Below are 19,161 nucleotides of genomic sequence, written 5' to 3'. Positions count from 1 at the left end.
TTTGCAATGAAGTGCAGTTGAAAATCGTAAAAATAGCCGTGATGCTCTCTCAGATTCGGACCTCGTTATGATTGTTCAGTGAAAAGCCTGTTTAGAAAATAAAGAGATTCTCTCAACCGAGGTTATAAGGGGCTTTTAATTTGAAAAAGATACAGGAAGTGTTGAGTTTGAAATGACGGCGCCATGCATTAACTTTATCAAGACAAACAGGAGCGGATAAAAAGTAAAAATACAAAAACACAGAGGGAATAACAAATAATGGCCCGTTGTGCTGAGTAAAGGTCCAGACACTATCTGTGAATTTTATTCCTTTATATCCTCCATTATGAAGAAATAACATTCTTTGCTAGCTTGATGCCAATGGCAGTACTCAGCAGCTTGATAAAGTGACTCTAAGTTTCACACCATCATTTTTCCTTTTTACTCTGTGTGGTAACATCCCTGCAGGAAATATCAAAAACGCTGTGGTGTTGTTGTCATACAGTTTCCACAGCAGCAGATCACTCTGTGTTCCTATTGGTCAAAGTGGCTGTGACGGGAGCAGTCGCGAACGACAAAAAGTAAAATCAAACATGCTAGACTTTCTGTTGGAGGCGTCCCAGGCGTGCCGTCAGTTGTCGTCTATGACACAATACACGAGTTGAAACAGTGGATTGTCGTGTATGACGCTAATTGTCGTTCATGAGCTGAGCCGACACCGTGCGACGCAGCGTCAGGCTATAATCGAGCTGATATTGTTTAGTGTGAACCAGGCATAACTGAATCACCAAGAACTTAATCAAAGAAAATCAGTTCTTTCTGAATTAAACCAGAGGATCAATCTTCATATCCAGCCCTACAACATACACTATAGTCAGGTAATATTTATGTCTATATGTTGGTCAGGCTCTACGGTCTATATTCAGACCCTCAGTGATGGTTCATTAAGGACTCTGATGTTCTTCCTCCGCATACACCAGCACCTGCACACTCATCATCATCGTCTCTCTGACGCCATCGCTTCCAGCTCTTCATTTGCAAAGCTGATTTTATTTGTTGAGGCTCGCTACATAAATGGCACTCCAGTGCGCCGGGCTGCATCCCGCCGCTGTGTCGTCATCGAGGGACATTACGCAGGGAGAGAGTTCCTCGGATTTGTCCTCATTAGCAGCCAAAGACCACTGGTTCCTGGAGGCGGTAACCAGCCTCGCTTCCCTCTGTGGGCAGGAACACGGCGACACCACTGTTCCTTATGACATTTCTCATGTCACGCATGAGTGTTCCCTCTGCGCAAGACGCGGCGTGTAAACACACGTGATGCCCGAGAGCGCCCGGGCAATAAATAGCCCAAATGAGCCGTGGGTGTGCGTCTATGGATACGTGGACATTGTGCAGTGTTGTCTGCCTCTGTATTGTCTCTGTCACACACACACACACACACACACACACACACACACACACACACACAGGTGCTCAGCCACATACACAGTCTGCACACACACACAAAGCTACAATCAGCATTCCCCTTGTCTCCTCTGTCCTTTGATATTCCCCCTGCTCTCCTCTCAGCTTACTACCCTGCTAGTGTTCCTCTAACCTTTCACAATCCTTCCCTCGGCACTTCTTGATCTATCCTTTGGGTTTTCATATTCATGCCCTCGATTCTGTACCTCTGCTAACATCTCTTTGTCATTTCTCCAGGCTTTGTGTCTATCAGCAGCTATGCCCTAAATGTCATATCTGCAAGGAGCCACGACAAAAACACACAATCCATGAAATTAACACATCTCTCCACTCAATAAGACGCGTTAATAAGGTCACAAATATTCCTTGGACACAGCTTCCATCCGAAGAATATTTGCTAAGTCTGGCTTCACAGACAAACCAGCACGTGTCTCCAACTTTACGTCCCTTCCTGAGTTGACCTTGACCATTGAGACCAACAAAGCCATTTGTTTGCCAGACAGCCGGGGACAGTTGGCCCTCCGCAGTCGTCTTGGCTGGCCCCTCCGTCTATCCATCCATCACAATGTTCTTGGTGCTGACAGCGAGAAGCTGTGGACGCCACGCATCGTTTCCTGTTTGAGTTATGAGGGGCAGGGGTGCTGCCGCCTTGAAAACAGGGTAGAGGGGATGGCAGCGTGCTCCTTAAAGGCTGGAATTTATTGGAATACAGAGCGGAGTCGGATTAATCTGCTTTTCTAGACACTGGTTTGTCCGAGGTTCTGTCTACACGTTAAGGGATATGAGATTTTGTAAAATGCCTTCTAAGGAGCTGATTTTTAAAAACTCCAGTTACTGTTCAGCTGTGTGGACGTGCAAAATGGAGAACTTTTGGGAACCTAATCACGTCTATTGTTGCTTTGTGTGAGCATACGCCAGAAACAACAGTAACGCACTACCAGTTTGCTAATGTTTTGTTGGTCTAATGACGACTTTCCACGTAAACTTACTATTGCTGCATCACTTCACGGACAAATGGAGGTGTCTGCAATTTGAAGTCAGTCAGTAATGATGGTTTTGGATCAGGCCCAGTTGAACCAGCAGATGGTGGGACAGTTTCAAGAGTGGGATTGCTATCAATTAGAAGTGGACGGAAGCATTTTGCATGTCCTGAGCATCACTCTCGTATTTAAGTGAGCTCCTTCGTCCCTAAATTGAAGAAGGTTGACTGCATCTAGAAAAGAGAGTCTTGTCTATTTTTTCTGCGTGACACGCGCGGTTTCGGCAAAAATAGGCAGTGAAAATGGTCTTTTGATACTCATGTTGATATTCTATTAGAAGAAGGTCTCAGTCAGGTTGTTTTGGTGTGCAGTCGAGTGTGATTGCTGTGTTCACGCCTGCCCAAACGAACCGCACTTAGGGGGCAAACAAACTTGAGTTCGATTGAACTGAACCAAACAGGGCAGGTGTGAAAGCACCCTTACTTATATTAAAAGCTGGATTCGGGGCACAGAGCCCCAGAAGCTACCCCTCCCCTCCGCCCCTGGTCCACTCTCACAAAATGAGTTCAATTAGCCTGCAGTTAACGGATGGAGTGTCATCTAAATCCGTCCTATAAATCATTCACTTCTCAGAGTCACACCGGGCACTTACATGTTAATGATAAAGTGGAAGTGAGCATGTAGGGAAAGCCACAGAGTGCCTCACCCTTCACTGAGCTAACAGAGATAAGTAACGCTTGAAAGACATGGGAGATCTGAGTGGGAGAAAACAGCAAATCGTGTACTTGTACGCGCCCGAGCAAGTTTGAGTACAAGTGTGGGCGTGCACGTGCGCACACACCTGTTTTCCTCATTGCGTATACACCTGCCCTTGTTAATATTCACCGTGGGAGCTTGTTGTCGACGCCCTCCTCTACCTTCAGTACAGTAAAATCCTTCAGCCGAGCTGGTCTGGAGGGTCAACATTCCTGCGATAAGAGGCTATTGTTTCCTTCAGGCTCAGGACAAGTTCCACTGGGCCAGTTTCATAACACAGGAAGTTAGGCAATATGTCCATTGAGGCAAATAATCCATTGTAACATTTCCACCTGCTTGTGTTCAGATACTTCAGTAAGTAGGTTGTTGCATAAGAGCCAAATTACTCTCTGTTGTTTCCATGATTTACTGGAGTGCCAAATCTTACAATTTAATAAAGTTTATTAATAACACAGCCGTCACAGACAGTGTTTTGTAACTCCAGACATTCCCTCATTCTCCAGTCGCTCTCACACAGCCATGCATTATGGAAAACTGGATCTACCTGTGTTGCCCCCCCGCATCTTAAATTATTCAGCCCACCAGACGTCCCGACAAGCCGGGACAAGCGCGTGTCATTTATGCACCGAAGCACAAAGTAGCATTCGTTCACCTGGGGTACCTCGTACCAAGCGCTGACAGCGCTGTGCGGCACAGCTCGAAGGACAGGAAACGTTTTTCCTGCCAAGACAGACCACATACAAGCACGGCCACCTGTGCTCATTCATTAGCATAGCATGCTTGCAGTGCGTAGCAGGGACTGGACACAGAGGCAACACCTCTACAAGGTGATGCAGTCACATTCCTTCAAGCTTTTAACAGTGACACTGTGTCACATGACTTAATCACGTCTGTGGTAATGTCTGAGGATGAACTTTGTTGTATGTTAAAGGACGACATATGAAGTACAACACGCTGTGTGATGTCTGCATGGCCCTAAGCATGTATTCTGGCATTCTTGCAAAATGCACTCATTCACTTGAGGCCAGTTAGATGAGACGATAGATACAAGTGTCTTGTCAGTGCAATAAATATGCAGCTATGGGCAGCAGCCACTTAGCTTAGCTAGCTTAGCATAAATCTGAAAACTTCTAAAGCTGCTAAAAATGCTTTTTGTTGAGGGAACCAGGACGACACTAACTTCAAGATTGGCCAATAAAAACCATCGTGCCTGCAGCACTCTACACCAAATTATTCTTAAACGTTACCACAGAGTTGATTCAGCACCTGTGAAAGTGTCGACATACTAATTATACCATTCAACATCACTGCAGCTGAGTGCACAACATCGTACAGGTGTTGCTTTTACTGTGTCCATCTGCGTCCAAGCATCGAGCTCAAAGCTGTGAAAAGTCCCACCACCACACGGATAAAAGAGGGAAGAGGCAGCAGAGGCTCAAACAGCAGAGGAGCCGACAGACAGAGACGTTTAAGAAAGTTACCTTCTTCGTCTGAATCTGTGATAAACTATAGCGGCTATAAGCCTACAGGGAGAGAAGAACATAATAGTGTATTTGTTCATTATTTGATTACTGTTCATCAGGAGCCATTATTAACAGCAGTGGTAGCAACTGTATTCTTCCTGGGCTCCACATAACATAAAAAAACTGTGTAAATGAGGAAGAATACTTTGATCAATGGCAAAGTTCAGTTGTGTCATGGTGACTCACAACCAGGCCTGTCACGATAACTACTTTTGTTTAATGATACTGTCCCAGAAATAATTGTGATAAACAATACTGTTGTCATTTTGAGACCATTTTATACACCCTTTCAAAGAGCAATAACATTTAATTCTTAGAATATTTTGAAACTGAAAACAGAAAAGTATTTTTCTTTTTTAGGAAAAACAAAACAAAACAAAAACAAAAAATGAAAACATAAATGACGTGAAATACAAGAGGTCTTTCCTTTTAGTCCGGCACCTAATTGTCAAAGTGAGCTTAAGCGCCACATTTCAAAGTGCTTTTCATTTTAAGAGGGTTACATTTTATTGTTTCATGATGTAAGTGTTTTGCCCTTTATTCAATTTTCTTTTTGCTTCGATGACAAACAGTCGGCTAACCATGTTAAGACGCAGAAACATGGGGCCCACTGCCCACCCTCTGGACAATGGCTAGCTAACGTTCGCCTTGGCTGTTCTGCACTGCCTAATAGCCGAGGTCAGTGGGAGCTAGCTAGCGGAGCAGCTCATTCACCATTTACCAATCGTTGCAGAAACATTGTAAACGCCCTCCTGTTTCTCCTCTGATAGCACTGGTGAACAAGCATTTTGAGCCACAAACTGCTCTATAGCATAGTTCCTATGTTAGCAACACTAGCCACACTGACACTGCTAACAGTGCTAACAGAGTTAACAGTAATGCTAAAGGAGGTTTGTGGCTCAAAATCAAGCTGCACACTCACCAGTGCCACCTGGGGGGAGACTGGAGGGTGGGCACAATGTTTTGACTGCAACGCTGTTGGGTTGTAGCAGTGTTACAAGCGGTTCATCGAATGAGCAGCGCGCTAGCTAATGTTAGCTATCACCAGACCCAGGTGGTGGGCACCAGTAGCAAAATTAACCTATAGACTGACATGTATAACCCAATTGGCAACCTCCGAGGTTGAGTAATGAAGCCAATGCAGTTCATCAAATGGCCACTTGGCTCCAAAACAGTCAATCGCCATAGACCAGGGGTCGGCAACCTTTTGTAAAAGAGCCGTTTTTGGCCAAAATAAAAGGAACAACATGACAAATGGCTCCAAACAAGTAACAAGTACTCATTAATGTCTTTTACCACAAGGTGGCTCCACTGCAATGGATTATTCATAATTATTTGCTAATTCAACTTTGCAGCGTTGGTGGTGAAAGCAAACAAATCTGTGCGTACACTATTAAATTCTCTGTTTTCCTTTTTTGAATTTGTAATTCACAGTTAGCCTAGCTATGAAGTCTCAAGACGAGCCACCGCCATTGAAGCAAAATTTAGAAAAGGCGCCAGGCTGTAGACGGTATGATGCACATTTTAGTAGAGGAATTGTTAAAACCTTTTCTTAATCAATGTTTAGGCTACACATTTTAGCAATCAGAGAATGTAAAATCACTTAAGGTCTAGAACAATGACGTATGAAAATAAAAATGGCTCCCAAAAAAACAAGATGGCGATGGCCATAAGACTTCAACCGTAGCCAAATTGATTATTTATACAGCCTACGGCATAACCGGATAAAAGTATTCTCTGCGCTTGACCAATTAACAGTTTGGCGGTGATGCACGTTAACGTTGGCTGCCACCCGCCATAAAACATCAAAAAGAAGAAGAAGAATTAACAGTTAACTTACGACATCCCTGGTCTTATCGTACAATAAGTCAATAACGTAATTATGGTGACAGGCCTCGTCACAACTGTTTATATTTTTCAGTATTGGATTAAAGTGTGATTTTATTATTAGTGAAAGTTCTATCACTGCAGAAACACTCTGGTCCCAACCTCAAATCTAAAGAAATGAAAAAGAAAAACACTTCAAATGTGAACAAGGACCATTAGTCGACTTCAGCAGGGTCAAATTACACGTCTCAACTGCTGTGAGACAATGTGTAGCACCTAATTGTAGCACTTAAGGGCTAATTATGAGGATCATTTAGGTTTCGTATCAGTGATTCCAGCCTACACTCTCTGCCCACATATGAATCTGCTGGGAGATAATTGGGGAAAGAGAAATCTTTTTTTTTTTTAAAGAATAAAGGCTTTGATTTAAACTGTGAAATTCCAGCTCGACTGTCTGCAGCCTGACTTGAATTCAAATGAACTGATCATAGAACAGAAAGATAACAAACAGTATATAAAAGAAATGCATGAATGTAATGTTAATGTGAGTTTTTACATAATTAATGAGCAACATTCGACAACTTGATCCCCCAAATATGACTTTTAATGTATGTTTCAGTTAAAGGTTTCACCGTGACCTTCTGTGGTCGTGTGTATTTAACACACACCTCTGCAGACTGACATGTGAACCCCTGGTGAACCAGACCAAGACATCCACCCCCGCCCGTCTAACACTCCCACCTCCACTCACTCCGCCCTCCATCCTCCAAATTTGGGAGAAGTCAGAGCAAGGTCAACTTTGGGAGAAATGCTTTACTCTGTCACTGTCACTTAATGCCTCTTTCCCCTCCTTTTTCCTCCTCTCATCTCTCCTCCGCTCCCACAGTTCGCCTCGGGGGCTAACATCACTGCTCGCTACTGAAGCTTACTGACTCCCCATGAATTAAACATGGATAAACATATTCTCCAACTAACGGGCAGGCTGTTGTGAGGGGGCGGCTTCACACAGGCATCAGGAAACCACTTTATCTCATCACAGCCACCTTAACATGTTCCGGGCCAGTTGGAGAGCTGCACAAGAGCCGTTCGGCGAGGGCACAAGTTCAAATGTCGTGCGCTGATACGCAGTGACTGAATGCACGTATGTGTGTACCTCACCTGTGAGAGCAGCTTATTGTTATCGTCCTCCAGGATCCGCACTTTAGTCTCCAGCTGCCTGATGTAGTTGGAGGAGGAATCTGGAGCACAGACGGAGAAGAAAAGAGAGGAGGAGAAGTGATTAGCATTTCAAAGACCTCCAAAGGAAAAACAGGCAGGCGCGACCACTGGAGCAAAAGGACCACATAGAGCTCGAGAGGCTGCTGTGCACTTTGAGAGACCCAAGAACTCGTTCTCCAAATGAGTGGTTTCATGTCACGGTGAAGGTCTAAAATCAAACATATGTGCAAAATCTTGTTACTGAACAGGGATCTTTTAATGTGAACTGAAATAATTATTCTGCAACCCAAGATCATACGCAGACGTCTGATTTTACTGTTCGTTGTACAAACTGCTTGTTATGAATTAGCATACCTGATAGGACTGTGTGTATCATGATACAGGGTTACGATTCAATATATTGCGATTTTTTAAGATCTAATTTTAGGAAAATCGTCATACACACCACCACATGCATAAAAAAGCCAGAACAGTGGGATCTGTATTTGTATTTCTCACAGTCCTTGTAACACCCAACATCAAAGCACTACTGTTTGCAGTGTGAGTAAGGGGATTCATTTGCTTACATCACAGCCTTTTTCCACCAAAACCAGCGAGTGTATGCAGGTTTTTCAAAACAGGGAAAACCTGCTAAAAATAGGTGACAGTCTCCTTTCACATTGCTATGACCATGGCTGTATACACGGCTCTACAGCAGGCGAAGATGCCTTTCTGTTTTCTAGAGTGTCACATTCGACATAACAAACTCACGGGAAAACAGGTTAGTAACAGTGAAGCAGCACGGAGGCCAGTGATAATGTTAGGGTGATAACTTATTTTATATCTCCTGCTTAATCAGTCTCCCTTTCAATGATATTCGAGTGCTGCTTGGACAGAGACGGATGGCATTTTGTGGTGGGCCGTCATTGCATACCAGCGGCAAAGGGGCTAAAATTAGTACGTCCACCCCGGTGTGGTATTTCCACTGCCATTTTGGGGATTATCGGAGCTGCCGTCATTTGTCTCAGGAGTGAATGCTGATTGTAATTTTTCCCATCGAATACAAAAGTCAGAAGTAAGCTAGCTAGTTAGTTGGTTATTTCTTTGTGCAGTGGGAAAGGGGTGTCAGCGAAAACAATAAAATTGTTTGCAGGGTTTTTTAGGTAAACAAGTGATCCATTTTGAATTGTTTACAGTTTTTTTTTTAGTGTTTCTGAGAATCGATATGGTATCACAAAACATGATATTGCGATACTCAAGTGGGGTCCATGTCATTGGTCCGACAGCCCATTGGTCCGACGTCCCATTAGTCCGATGGTCTGCAGTGCTGAACGGCTCCCGGCGGGCGTATTTCTGCCTTGATGGTGCGCCGCGACCAGCTTGAGGCGAAGCAGGCTCACAGCTTATGTGTTTGTCACTTTCTTTTTCATTTTAACCCACACCATGATCTTTTCCTAACCCTAACCAAGTGGTTTTTGTGCCTAAACCTAACCAGACCTTAACCACAGGGCATCATGATGATTTCGGAACGGACTTTGGAACAATGGGTTTAATATGGTCGGAACAATGGGATGTTGGACCAATGGGCAGTTCCCAATCAAGTGTGTCGATATTTTCATACACCCCTACTCCACGACATGTTGACATGTAGTCTAAGTATCAGCAGGTAAATGAAAATGAGAGGCTCTGCTGCAACTAACATTACTGTCATTTTCATTTTACCTGTCACTTTACAACTAATAAATCTTTTCACTCTAAAAGAGTCATCAAACGATGAACAAGACTAAAGCTTTATGTATAGTTGGGCGCTCTAAAACATATATACAGTTCCAAAACAAGCAATATGAAACACAAAATAAGATTAATAGAAAGAAAAGCCAAAAAGTACGTTGATATATACAAGTGAACCATAAAAATGCAAATGATTACAAAGACCAGCTAAGATACACCCTGACACTGGCGTATAGAGGACTGTGTACAAATATCCTGCAGCAGAGCTTTGACACGACCGAGAGGAACCAACGAGTGCAACTTAAACTCCGTCTGCAGAAGAGAGCTGCAAACATAAATGCTTGCTCGCAAAACTCTGCACGTACCCTCAGTACAGACAATAAAAACAGGTAATGTACACACATAAATATGCTCGAAATAGGCCGAGATACACTGTGCAGCCCTGTAAGTGTCAGAGAAATAATCCTGGTAGGGTTGCAACTAACAGATTATGTTAGAATCAATCAATCTGTCTGATTTTAATAATGAATCCATTATTTTATATAAAAAATGTCATAAAAGCAGTGACAAATGCTGATCATCATCGACAAATTGTGTGTTTTGAGCAACCAACAGTCAAAAACCCCCAAATATTCAATTTACAGTCATACAAACCACAGAAAAGCTGCAAATCCTCACATTAATGGCCCTAAATTTAACCCTGTTAGCTTTTAGTAAAACTGATAACTCCAAGTTTTATTTTGTGAATCCATCTACCATGTGCAGAACTTCACACAAAACCCTCATGTGCTAAAAAAAACTAGTCGACTCCTGATGTCAGGGGTCAAGCACTGAGCGTTCCCACCCAGATTAGCAGTGCTTGACCTAACTTCTGACCTCATACTGGACCGGGGCCACCTCCCAGTTTGTCCCACATGCTGCTGCGCCACTCATTCATCACCACACACACACATTAACGTCATATTTGAGATTAAAAACTGTCTCTTCTCCGTACACACCTGACAACAAAACATAACTGTGGCCTAATTGCTCTGCAGAGATTCCCTCCACTGTTATTCCTGCGTTAACATGAATCAACTGGGCCGAGTTCAAACGGGGGACAGGAGCCGTGTGCAGCGTGGAGGTGCAGTTTGACTCAGTAGGTGGCACCGAGCCTGTTATCTAAAAAGGCATGTTTAATTTACAGTGGGATCAAAGCCGAGGAACGCACAGGAAGCGCGCTCCGGCAGCACACCGCCACCACTGCACACACAGCTTTATTTTATTTTGTTTTCTAAGTGGAAGCACAGAGAGGCAGCGCGAGGAGAGGGAGGTCTAACAAAGCCGGTGGGGAGGCTGCTGATGAATATGCTGGGCCGAGTTAAGATGCAGATGAGAAGCCATCGCTGAAGGGTACGGCACACGTATAATCACAGCGTGTTGCATCAGTGAGGAAGCTCTGACCTTAGTTTGTTTACAGTTGTTTATAACTCAGCCTAACAAGTCTAACCAGCTCCTGTTGTTCATGCAACGCTGTTGGTCTGCACTTTGCAACCAGGGGGCGCTGTTCTGCAGAAATCTAATATTAAAAACAGTGCAGCCTGGACTCAGAAGGTTTCCAATGACAGACAGTCAGAGATGATAGAGGCATCCTTGTTTCACACACAGGTGAACATACAGTGTGTCTAAAAAGAGCTGAGATAGCAGGTTGTGATCAGCTTTCTGCAACACCTTAACAACAAACACAGTTTCCACAACCAGTGTAATAAATTAGAGAAACCACATGTAGCCAGATTTCTGCCTGAGATTGATGTATTTGTCAATACAAGCTTTTCTAAAGGGCGTTTATGTTTCAGATGACACATGAATAAAGGATATTCAGACATGCACACTTTGTACTCTCTCAGCCTGTCCTCTCGCTTCAACCTCAGTCCAAGTGCTCTGTATCATTAGTACAATTAAAACTTGCCAGCTTTAATTCAATAACATGGTAGAGGATGATTTCATTTTTTAAATTTATCTTTTATTTAACCAGAAAGGTCGCAAAGAGATCTGATATTTCCACTACCAGGGAGTCCTGGTCAAGATGGGCAGCAAAATGAAAAAGTTACGAAGTACGAACAGAGACACATAACATCTTTCCATGAAGAAAACGAAACAATGACGAACTAAAAACAGATCTTGATAATAAAAACTAAGATGAAATCTATGTTAAATTTTCGGCAACGAGACATGGCGAACATGGACATTGAAAGCTGAGAGCGGCCGTGCTTGCAATTATCTTCAAATGCCGTATGAGAGACAGGTTGGTAAACTCCAGTACATAGTCTGCGCCAGGACGTTTCACTAGCCAGCAAAACACTCACACCAGAGCTGCGTCAGCCGTGAGTGCGAGTTGTGAGCTGTAATTCAGCAGTAAGCAGTCTGACTCTTCATCTTTAAGGCCATCGACAACCAAGCTCCTCTGTACCTCTCTGAACTCTTGAGGTCCACACCCTCATCTATTTCCAAACAGATTGGACGAGTAGGAGTAGCAGTTATTGAATGTGCAAAGTCTTTAATATGAAACTAAAAATCAAGTTTGCTTTCACATGCACTGAACTGATCCTTCTCCACAGACGTGACAGTAAACAGGGGTGAGTGACAGTCGCCCCAGCAGGACCCGCAGCCTGATCTATGTCCAGCCCCTCCACTGTTTACGAGGGTCCGGTGCAGACAGTGCTGTGAGTTGGCCCGTTAGACGACAGTTAGAAGAGGAGGCTGCAGCGAGCAGAGCTGGTAATCCTCTCTTCCTGCCTTGTGACCCCTCTAATCTGGACTCATCTGCTGGCCTGACCTGCGGCCAGATCTCAAGCCGATTAGGATGAGGGTTCCTCAGCCGTCAGTCACCACCAGCAAACAACAAAGAGAGACGCCTCAGATAGAGATGGTGGTGATGGAGGGGGGGGGCGGAAAATGAATGTTTTATTTTCCTCAGTGGTGTGTGTATTCAGAGATTGAGATCTCGCCGTCAGTAATCCAATAAACTCAAAAGTCATCAGAGTCTGTCGGGCTTAATTTGATCTCCTTAGAGCACATTAAACAGAAATCAAGATAAGCAATCAAAGATAAATATTGATCTATAGCTGAGGCTTATTTTATCTGCCTCAAGTGAGGAATCCCTCCGTCACGAGCCTTCACACGCCACAGCGCCGTCTCCCCCTCCGCCCCCCGTCTGTAAGCCTTTGATGTGTTGTAGGAGGTTAAATCTGGGAGCGCATCACTCCAGTATCACACATGACATGATTAAGAGGTCCTGCTTAAATATGTGCAGAGCTGCCGTGGGAAGATTCGCACAACATGCACAAAACGCACACACACTGTACAGTACACACGCACAGAGCCGCGGGGATCTGCAGGGAGACTCCAGCCGTCACCCTCTCTTTAACACCCGGCTCCAGAGAGTCATCCTGGTGGGAGAGGGGTCAGGCAATTAAACTGTTCCCTGGCTCCCCTGCCACTCCTCCATCCTTTTATCCCCTCCATCCCTCCGGCTCCTCGCTGCTGCTGCTCCTCCATGAGGCTGCAGGAGAAAGCTACAGATCATACAGGGATCGCATAGCCGAGCCAAAATAATTACCCTGCAAAGCTCAGCTCCGCATCGACTCTTTTGTACACAACAAGCACTCTGGGAGAGGCCGGTATTACTTATGCATAACCTGAACGCGATCTCTTAAGAGCTGATAAAGTGAGTACAAGCTGCTGTGAAGTGGGAGAGTAAAAGTGTCCATCTAAGCAGTGAACGATACAGAGACACAGAGACGTGAAGAGACGGGGGAACCTTGTCCTTACACAGCACACGTGAGCTATTTTTACCTCTGCACAAGTGTTGTTTACCCAATGAATTCAGCAGATGCATTTTTATGTGTGAGTGTGAGTGTGTGCGCAGGACAAAAGGTGACGCAGACAGTGGCGCGAGTCCGTCCCTCTCTCTGCACGTCACTTTGCATCACGTCAGTGCCGCTGTGACCCAATTCCAGCGGCCACTCCCTCCTCAACTCTGCTCCACTCCCCCGTTTCCCTCTGTCTCAGTTTTATTGTCTGCTTTAACTTCTCCATCCATTGTGTTGCTTTTCTGCTCTTAAAAAGTCCACAGCTGTTCAGTCAGCTTTTTTTAGTGGGGGTTATTTTCTTATTACTTTTACCTGATTCGTTAAACAGAAAGCCAAGCTCCCAAAAACTTGGTGCAATCTAAAGGTCACGACCTCGACTGGTTCGTCTTTGTGTCCCACTGTGCTTCAGACATGCCGTCCCCATCTACTCCCACAGCTCGTTTTGCTTCTGCACCACACCACAGTAACTCAGCATCACATTGTTTACATGTTTTCAGATAGTTTTCCAGCCACTTGGAATGAAGCACAACTCTTCTTCATCAAAACAACTGAAGAACTTCGTCCACACGTACAAGGGTATTTTTGAAGGAACTCTTCAGCGACCACACACCTTATTTCAGGGATCTAACCAAAAACCTGTTCAACAAACCCGTTGACGCCGACGAAGGAATTAAACGTGCTAAAATGCAAAGTCATTTCCAGGTCTAAGGACTCATTGCTGCACCGCTCTATTTTGACCACGTTCACGTTTGCATGAAACGTTACCTCATTTGTGACAGCTCGTACCTACATGCCCTCCGACATTACGAGTCAGAAACTTTATTTTCTGTCTTTACATCAACTCTGAAAACAGAGTTTCTATACGTCTTCACCCGAGACGGAGTTTTACAAGTACCCGTTTCCTGCACATGCCATGGTCACTAAAAAACCATCGAGTCGTCGTCGAAATGACACAATACAGTAACGATCAGTGGTACAATCACATTATCACAATTTAGCATCACCAACGAATAAAAAATAAGGTGCAAGCCTGGATGGTACAGGACCACTTGGCCATCGACATGATCCATGATCAATCGGCCATCGATCACAGGAATGTCGGTAGCAATATCCGACAAATTTGTGAATTCTGGTACAATTCATGAATTCATGAAATTCATGAAAAAATATAAGGTTATTGGTATAATATTGGTTATTGTCTACCAGTGGAGATTAGGGATGCATGATATTGTATTTTTTGCCGGTATTCGATGTGCATTGTATAACAACTCATTCGGTCGATAACTTATATCGATAAATGCAAATCTTTGTTTCCCTCCAGGTGCAGATGCCCAGTGCCGACTGGCTAATCTGGGGGCTTGGCCCACTTGACATCGGGGGCTGACGCTGCTAGCAGGTCGCTTTCCTCCTCGGCCTTCTGATCATTACTACGCTGTGTTTGTTGTGTGATTGTACAAAGTATTTCATTTTTATCATCTATGTTGACTAATGCTGATATGGCCGTTGGTTAGCATCGGGTCATATTATTTGTTGTTAGGTCTCTTATGGTGCGTCTCAAATCACATACTTCCATGTAGTATACTATGTGCACTATGTACTCATTGGTGTAGTGCACAAATTTCGACAAGGTAGTGTTGTCTCAAACCAAACACGGCCGTTGTGCACTCACCGGAAATGACGACCGCAAATTAGCTAGTTAGCAAACCAGCATTAGCATTCACGTTATCGTTCGCGGTACCAAATTATTACAAACTGCTAAATTAACCCAACAAACATACTGCTGGCTTATACCCAACAACAGTATAGTGGTGCTTACAATGTACAATGCAGCGACGGTCACACAGTCCTCGGCTGCTATTTCCAGTTTGAAAAGTTGTCCTTCTCCTTCCGCTACGTAGCCAAGGTGGCACCATTGAGGGCGAGAAGTGTCCATAGCTCCACACTCAACTTCTTGACCGTTTTGAGTGCACCATCCGGGTACTCATAGTGCACTGCATTTTTCCATAATTCTCAGTGTGAACGCACTTATGCACTCAAAATACAGAAGTACGCGATTACACAACCGTATTGTAAATAGCACTGCACTTTAGATTACTTAGCACAAAGTCGTAGCAGTGAACTGCCATTGTTGTTGAAACCTTTTTTCTCCTGTTTCTGTTTGCCAGGCCTGATGTTAAAGAGGTGCTGCAGGAATTAGGATGGCTGGTGTTAAAATTAGACTGCACATGCACAAATGTACAGATGATGTTATAATTAGAGCAGAAAGCAGCCTCCACGCTGTTGACACCGAGGTCTTCACTACATCAAAGTAGCTTTGGTAAAACTGTACGGTTATAAAGGACCAGGCTTCCCTTATGTTTTCCAGTCAGATCCCACGGCCCATAGAAGCCTGCAGTGCATTGAAATCACTCTGCTTTTATTATTCCTGGCTCGGCTCCGGCTTTCATCTCCTATTCACAGCTGCATCGCAGTGTTTTAGCACAGAGACATGGATATTCTCACAGCGGTGTGTGTGTATGTGTGTGTGTGTGCAGAGAATGAATGAGTGCTCATGTGCAGCATTCGTAAGATAGGGAATTCATGTGGGTTGCATGGGTGTCTAAGCTGGCTGACTGTGTGTGTGTGTGTGTGTGTGTGGGAGAGCAAACGAGAGGGTTTGTGCGAGAAAGGGGATTTTTTAAACCCGTCTGTGATTATACTGTATATGTGTGCATGTGTGTGTGTGTGTGTGTGCTCGAGGCGGGAGGTTCGGTCAATTACCTCAAGATGTTGAAGAAAGAGCAGAAACAGTTTAAACAGTCTCTCTCTGCGTTCTCTGCACCAACACCCGACTACAGCGAGCTCCATGAAATCTGACCTCACCATCTACAGAAGGTCTAATTTATCACAGAGAAACGCCTCCATCATCCAGCAACTTCAACAATCTCTTGAAAAATCTGATTTTCACTCAGGTTCACTTTAAAAAGGAGGGAAAGAAGAAAAACAAACGGAAAAGGGACGTGAAGACATAAAAAGAAACAAAGGAAGATAGAGGCGGGGTTTGAGGGAACTGAATTACACATTATTGATTAACCTGCTGATTATTTTATGATTGTTTAGTACATAAAATGTTAGAGAATACAGGAAAACACCCGTCACAATCAGCTAGCTGTGATGCTTCATGTTGCTTGTTTTGTCTGACGCTCAAAATATTAAACTTCGAGCAAATGTTGGCAAATCTGTCTGATAAATAACTCAACAAGCGGACTTCTCGACAGGCAAATTGGCTGTAGAAACAGGTGACGAGCTCTACGTTCTAAAACCAGGCATCAGCAATTTGATCAGCGGACTTGTACGTGACACCATCAGCCGGCTTGAGTCGAGCTCAGACTGGCCAACTACAACGATCTAAAATGGTTTTGTCTCGTCACTGAAGTGGGCTTTAGATGTACAACTGTAAATCAGCCTCAAGTCCTTGCACCTCTTAATTTCTCTTCGTGTCAAAATGTCCATTCTGCACACATGGAATTCACAACAACAGTGGCTACCCTATCACAAAGGTAGATATCGAGCCAGTGGCCCCATTTCTAGCCTGAAATGACAACCATTAGCAGATTTTATCAGCGTTAGCTAGCTAGCTAATTAACGCTAACTTTGAGAGTTGGATGAAAACACTATCTTCAACTGACTTTCTAATGTTTCCAGCTGACTCATTTAAAAAAGAGAACTAAGTTACACAGTATTCACTTTTACAAGAGAAAAGGATGAGGACTAACCATTGAATTAAAATGTAACTTGGGTGAAAAGTTTGACAGTGGAGTAAATTTCAACCAAAAGAGCTTCTTACATTTTACTAAACTTACACCAACATTAAAGAAGCATTCAGGACCACCTTCCATACAATGTCGGCCATTTTGTAAAGCAACCTGCAACCCCTCAAAATAGTGTAGTTAGCTCACGAAATGCGTCTTGGCTTTGGAAGTGATGCTACGTTGCTACTGTAGGCGGTACGCAAATCAGCCAGGCATGCTAACCTTTGCATGTTGTGTTAGAGCAGACAAACCAAAGTGTTTAAATCAGTGGTTCCCAGCTGGAGGATCATGGTTAAAAAAGTGGTTTGTGGGCCCATTCTGAATGGACTGCAAGTGACTCACTTGTGAAGTTGGTAAAAAAAAACCATTTTATTTTAAGTACAGTAAATTTCCACCACAGAACTTTTATTTTGAAGTGCTGATTTCTGCTGTGGAGTGAGGGACTGTCAGACAGCTACTTGACAGAGTCAGCAAACTAACTCAACGACATGGCCAAACACAAGTATGACGCTGAATATATCAAATGTGGGACCTTGAACTAATGACTAAGGAGAAATCCAGACCCGGAGGCTGCACCAGTTGGGAACCACTGATTTAAACCATCTCTGTAACATTTGTGCTCATATTTCTGGCTTTAGAAAGGTGATGAAAAGAGACATCACCCTTCAAACTCTTTGGGTGCCAAGTATCTCTCCTACAGCTCCGTGCACACTGCTTTGGCATGTTGAGGAATACAGATTGGTAGGCCTGCTATGCTAACGGTGGCTAAGCTATAGCATGACTGACAAATTGCAGTGGTTAGCATTGTCGCCTCACAGCAAGAGGGTTCCTACTTTGAACCCGGGGTGGGGGAGCCCTTCTGTGTGGGGTTTGCATGTTCTCCCTGTGTCAGCGTGGGTTTCCTCCAGGTGCTCCAGCTTCCCCCCACAGTCCAAAGACATGCAGGTTAATTGGTGACTCTAAATTGTCCGTAGGTGTGAATGTGAGTGTGAATGGTTGTCTGTCTCTATGTGTCAGCCCTGTGATAGTCTGGTGACCTGTCCAGGGTGAACCCTGCCTCTCACCCAGTGTCAGCTGGGATAGGCTCCACCCCCCCGCGACTCCAACAGGATAAACGGTTACAGAAAATGACTGAATGTTCGAGGTAGGAGTTTAGCTAACGGTCACTTGATTAACCACTAATTGTTTGAGCCTCATGTTTTCCACTATCAGAGTCGACTGCACCAACGAAGCAGAGCTGAGGACGATGTGTGCCTGTGTGTGTAGGCAGGTTTGTGTTATGTGTTGCCTGTATGGGTCTCCTGCACCTACGCACGCGCATCTCTACCTGCAACCTTTCTTATGTGACTGTACGAACCGTGTGTGTATGCATGTGCCATGCCAGCGTGTCTTTGTGTATGTGTTTGCCTCCTCTGCTTGGCTGCCCAACGCTCGGTCATAGCCAGGGCAATCCGACCAGAGGAACAGAGACGAACAAGTTAAGTGGGCACCCATGCTGCATTAATGAGGGGGATGGCAGAACCTGGCAACCCAAGCACGTAAACCACGGGCCCCTGGAAGGGCTTCAAAGGCTCGACTGGCTCATCAGCTGGCGGGGAGCTAACCCCATCTGACAAGACATGGCACCCGCTCTGAGGGAGAGAGAGCGCCTCACCTCCCCACGCACTCTCCTCTGTGTGTGTGTGTGTGTGTGTGTGTGTGTGTGCGCGCGCTGCAGAAAGCAAGACATGTTTTTTCATGTGCATGTGAATGTTTTTAAGTGTGTGTCTCTGTGTGTGTGATAACAGCACAGTATTACTTTCTGCTTGAAGAGAGACGACCCGCGGTGAGCGACCAGTGTGAGAGTTAAAGTGCCAAATGGATTACACTTCAAAAGGACAACTCTGGCGCATCAACAACTCTTAAACATTGACCAGGTGAAATCAGCTTTTTAATCATTTGCCGCCTGTCACCGGCGAGGCTGAGCGGCGCTCACTAACAGGCAGGGACAGCTCAGCCAGCTTTAACTCGGCACTGAAGGCATTTTCCCACTGAGGTGAAGTCACACAGCAAAATGAGAAAT

The 19,161-nt window shown here is 44.5% G+C and overlaps 2 protein-coding genes across 6 annotated transcripts in view; one reads left to right on the top strand and one right to left on the bottom strand.

Moving 5' to 3' along the window:
• The window catches only part of LOC126398977 (hormonally up-regulated neu tumor-associated kinase), a 987,429-nt gene that overhangs the window by 547,791 nt on the left and 420,477 nt on the right, over window positions 1–19,161 (top strand). The gene's annotated exons all lie outside the window — the stretch shown is intronic.
• ccdc85cb (coiled-coil domain containing 85C, b) overlaps window positions 1–19,161 on the bottom strand; it is a 72,652-nt gene that overhangs the window by 14,465 nt on the left and 39,026 nt on the right. For 2 of the 4 annotated variants that reach the window (XM_050058690.1, XM_050058691.1), the window contains exons 2-3: window positions 7,688–7,767; window positions 4,661–4,702 (exon numbers count right to left, since the gene is read on the bottom strand). In XM_050058690.1, coding sequence (XP_049914647.1) covers window positions 4,661–4,702; window positions 7,688–7,767 — 122 coding nt within the window. The remainder of the gene's footprint in view (window positions 1–4,660; window positions 4,703–7,687; window positions 7,768–19,161) is intronic. The other 2 variants (XM_050058692.1, XM_050058693.1) reach the window with 1 other exon arrangement.

This window comes from Epinephelus moara, chromosome 12 (genome assembly GCF_006386435.1).
Source record: "Epinephelus moara isolate mb chromosome 12, YSFRI_EMoa_1.0, whole genome shotgun sequence".
NCBI lineage: Eukaryota > Metazoa > Chordata > Actinopteri > Perciformes > Serranidae > Epinephelus > Epinephelus moara.
Note: the sequence above shows the minus strand (reverse complement) of the source record. Positions and strands in the feature narration are given on the sequence as shown.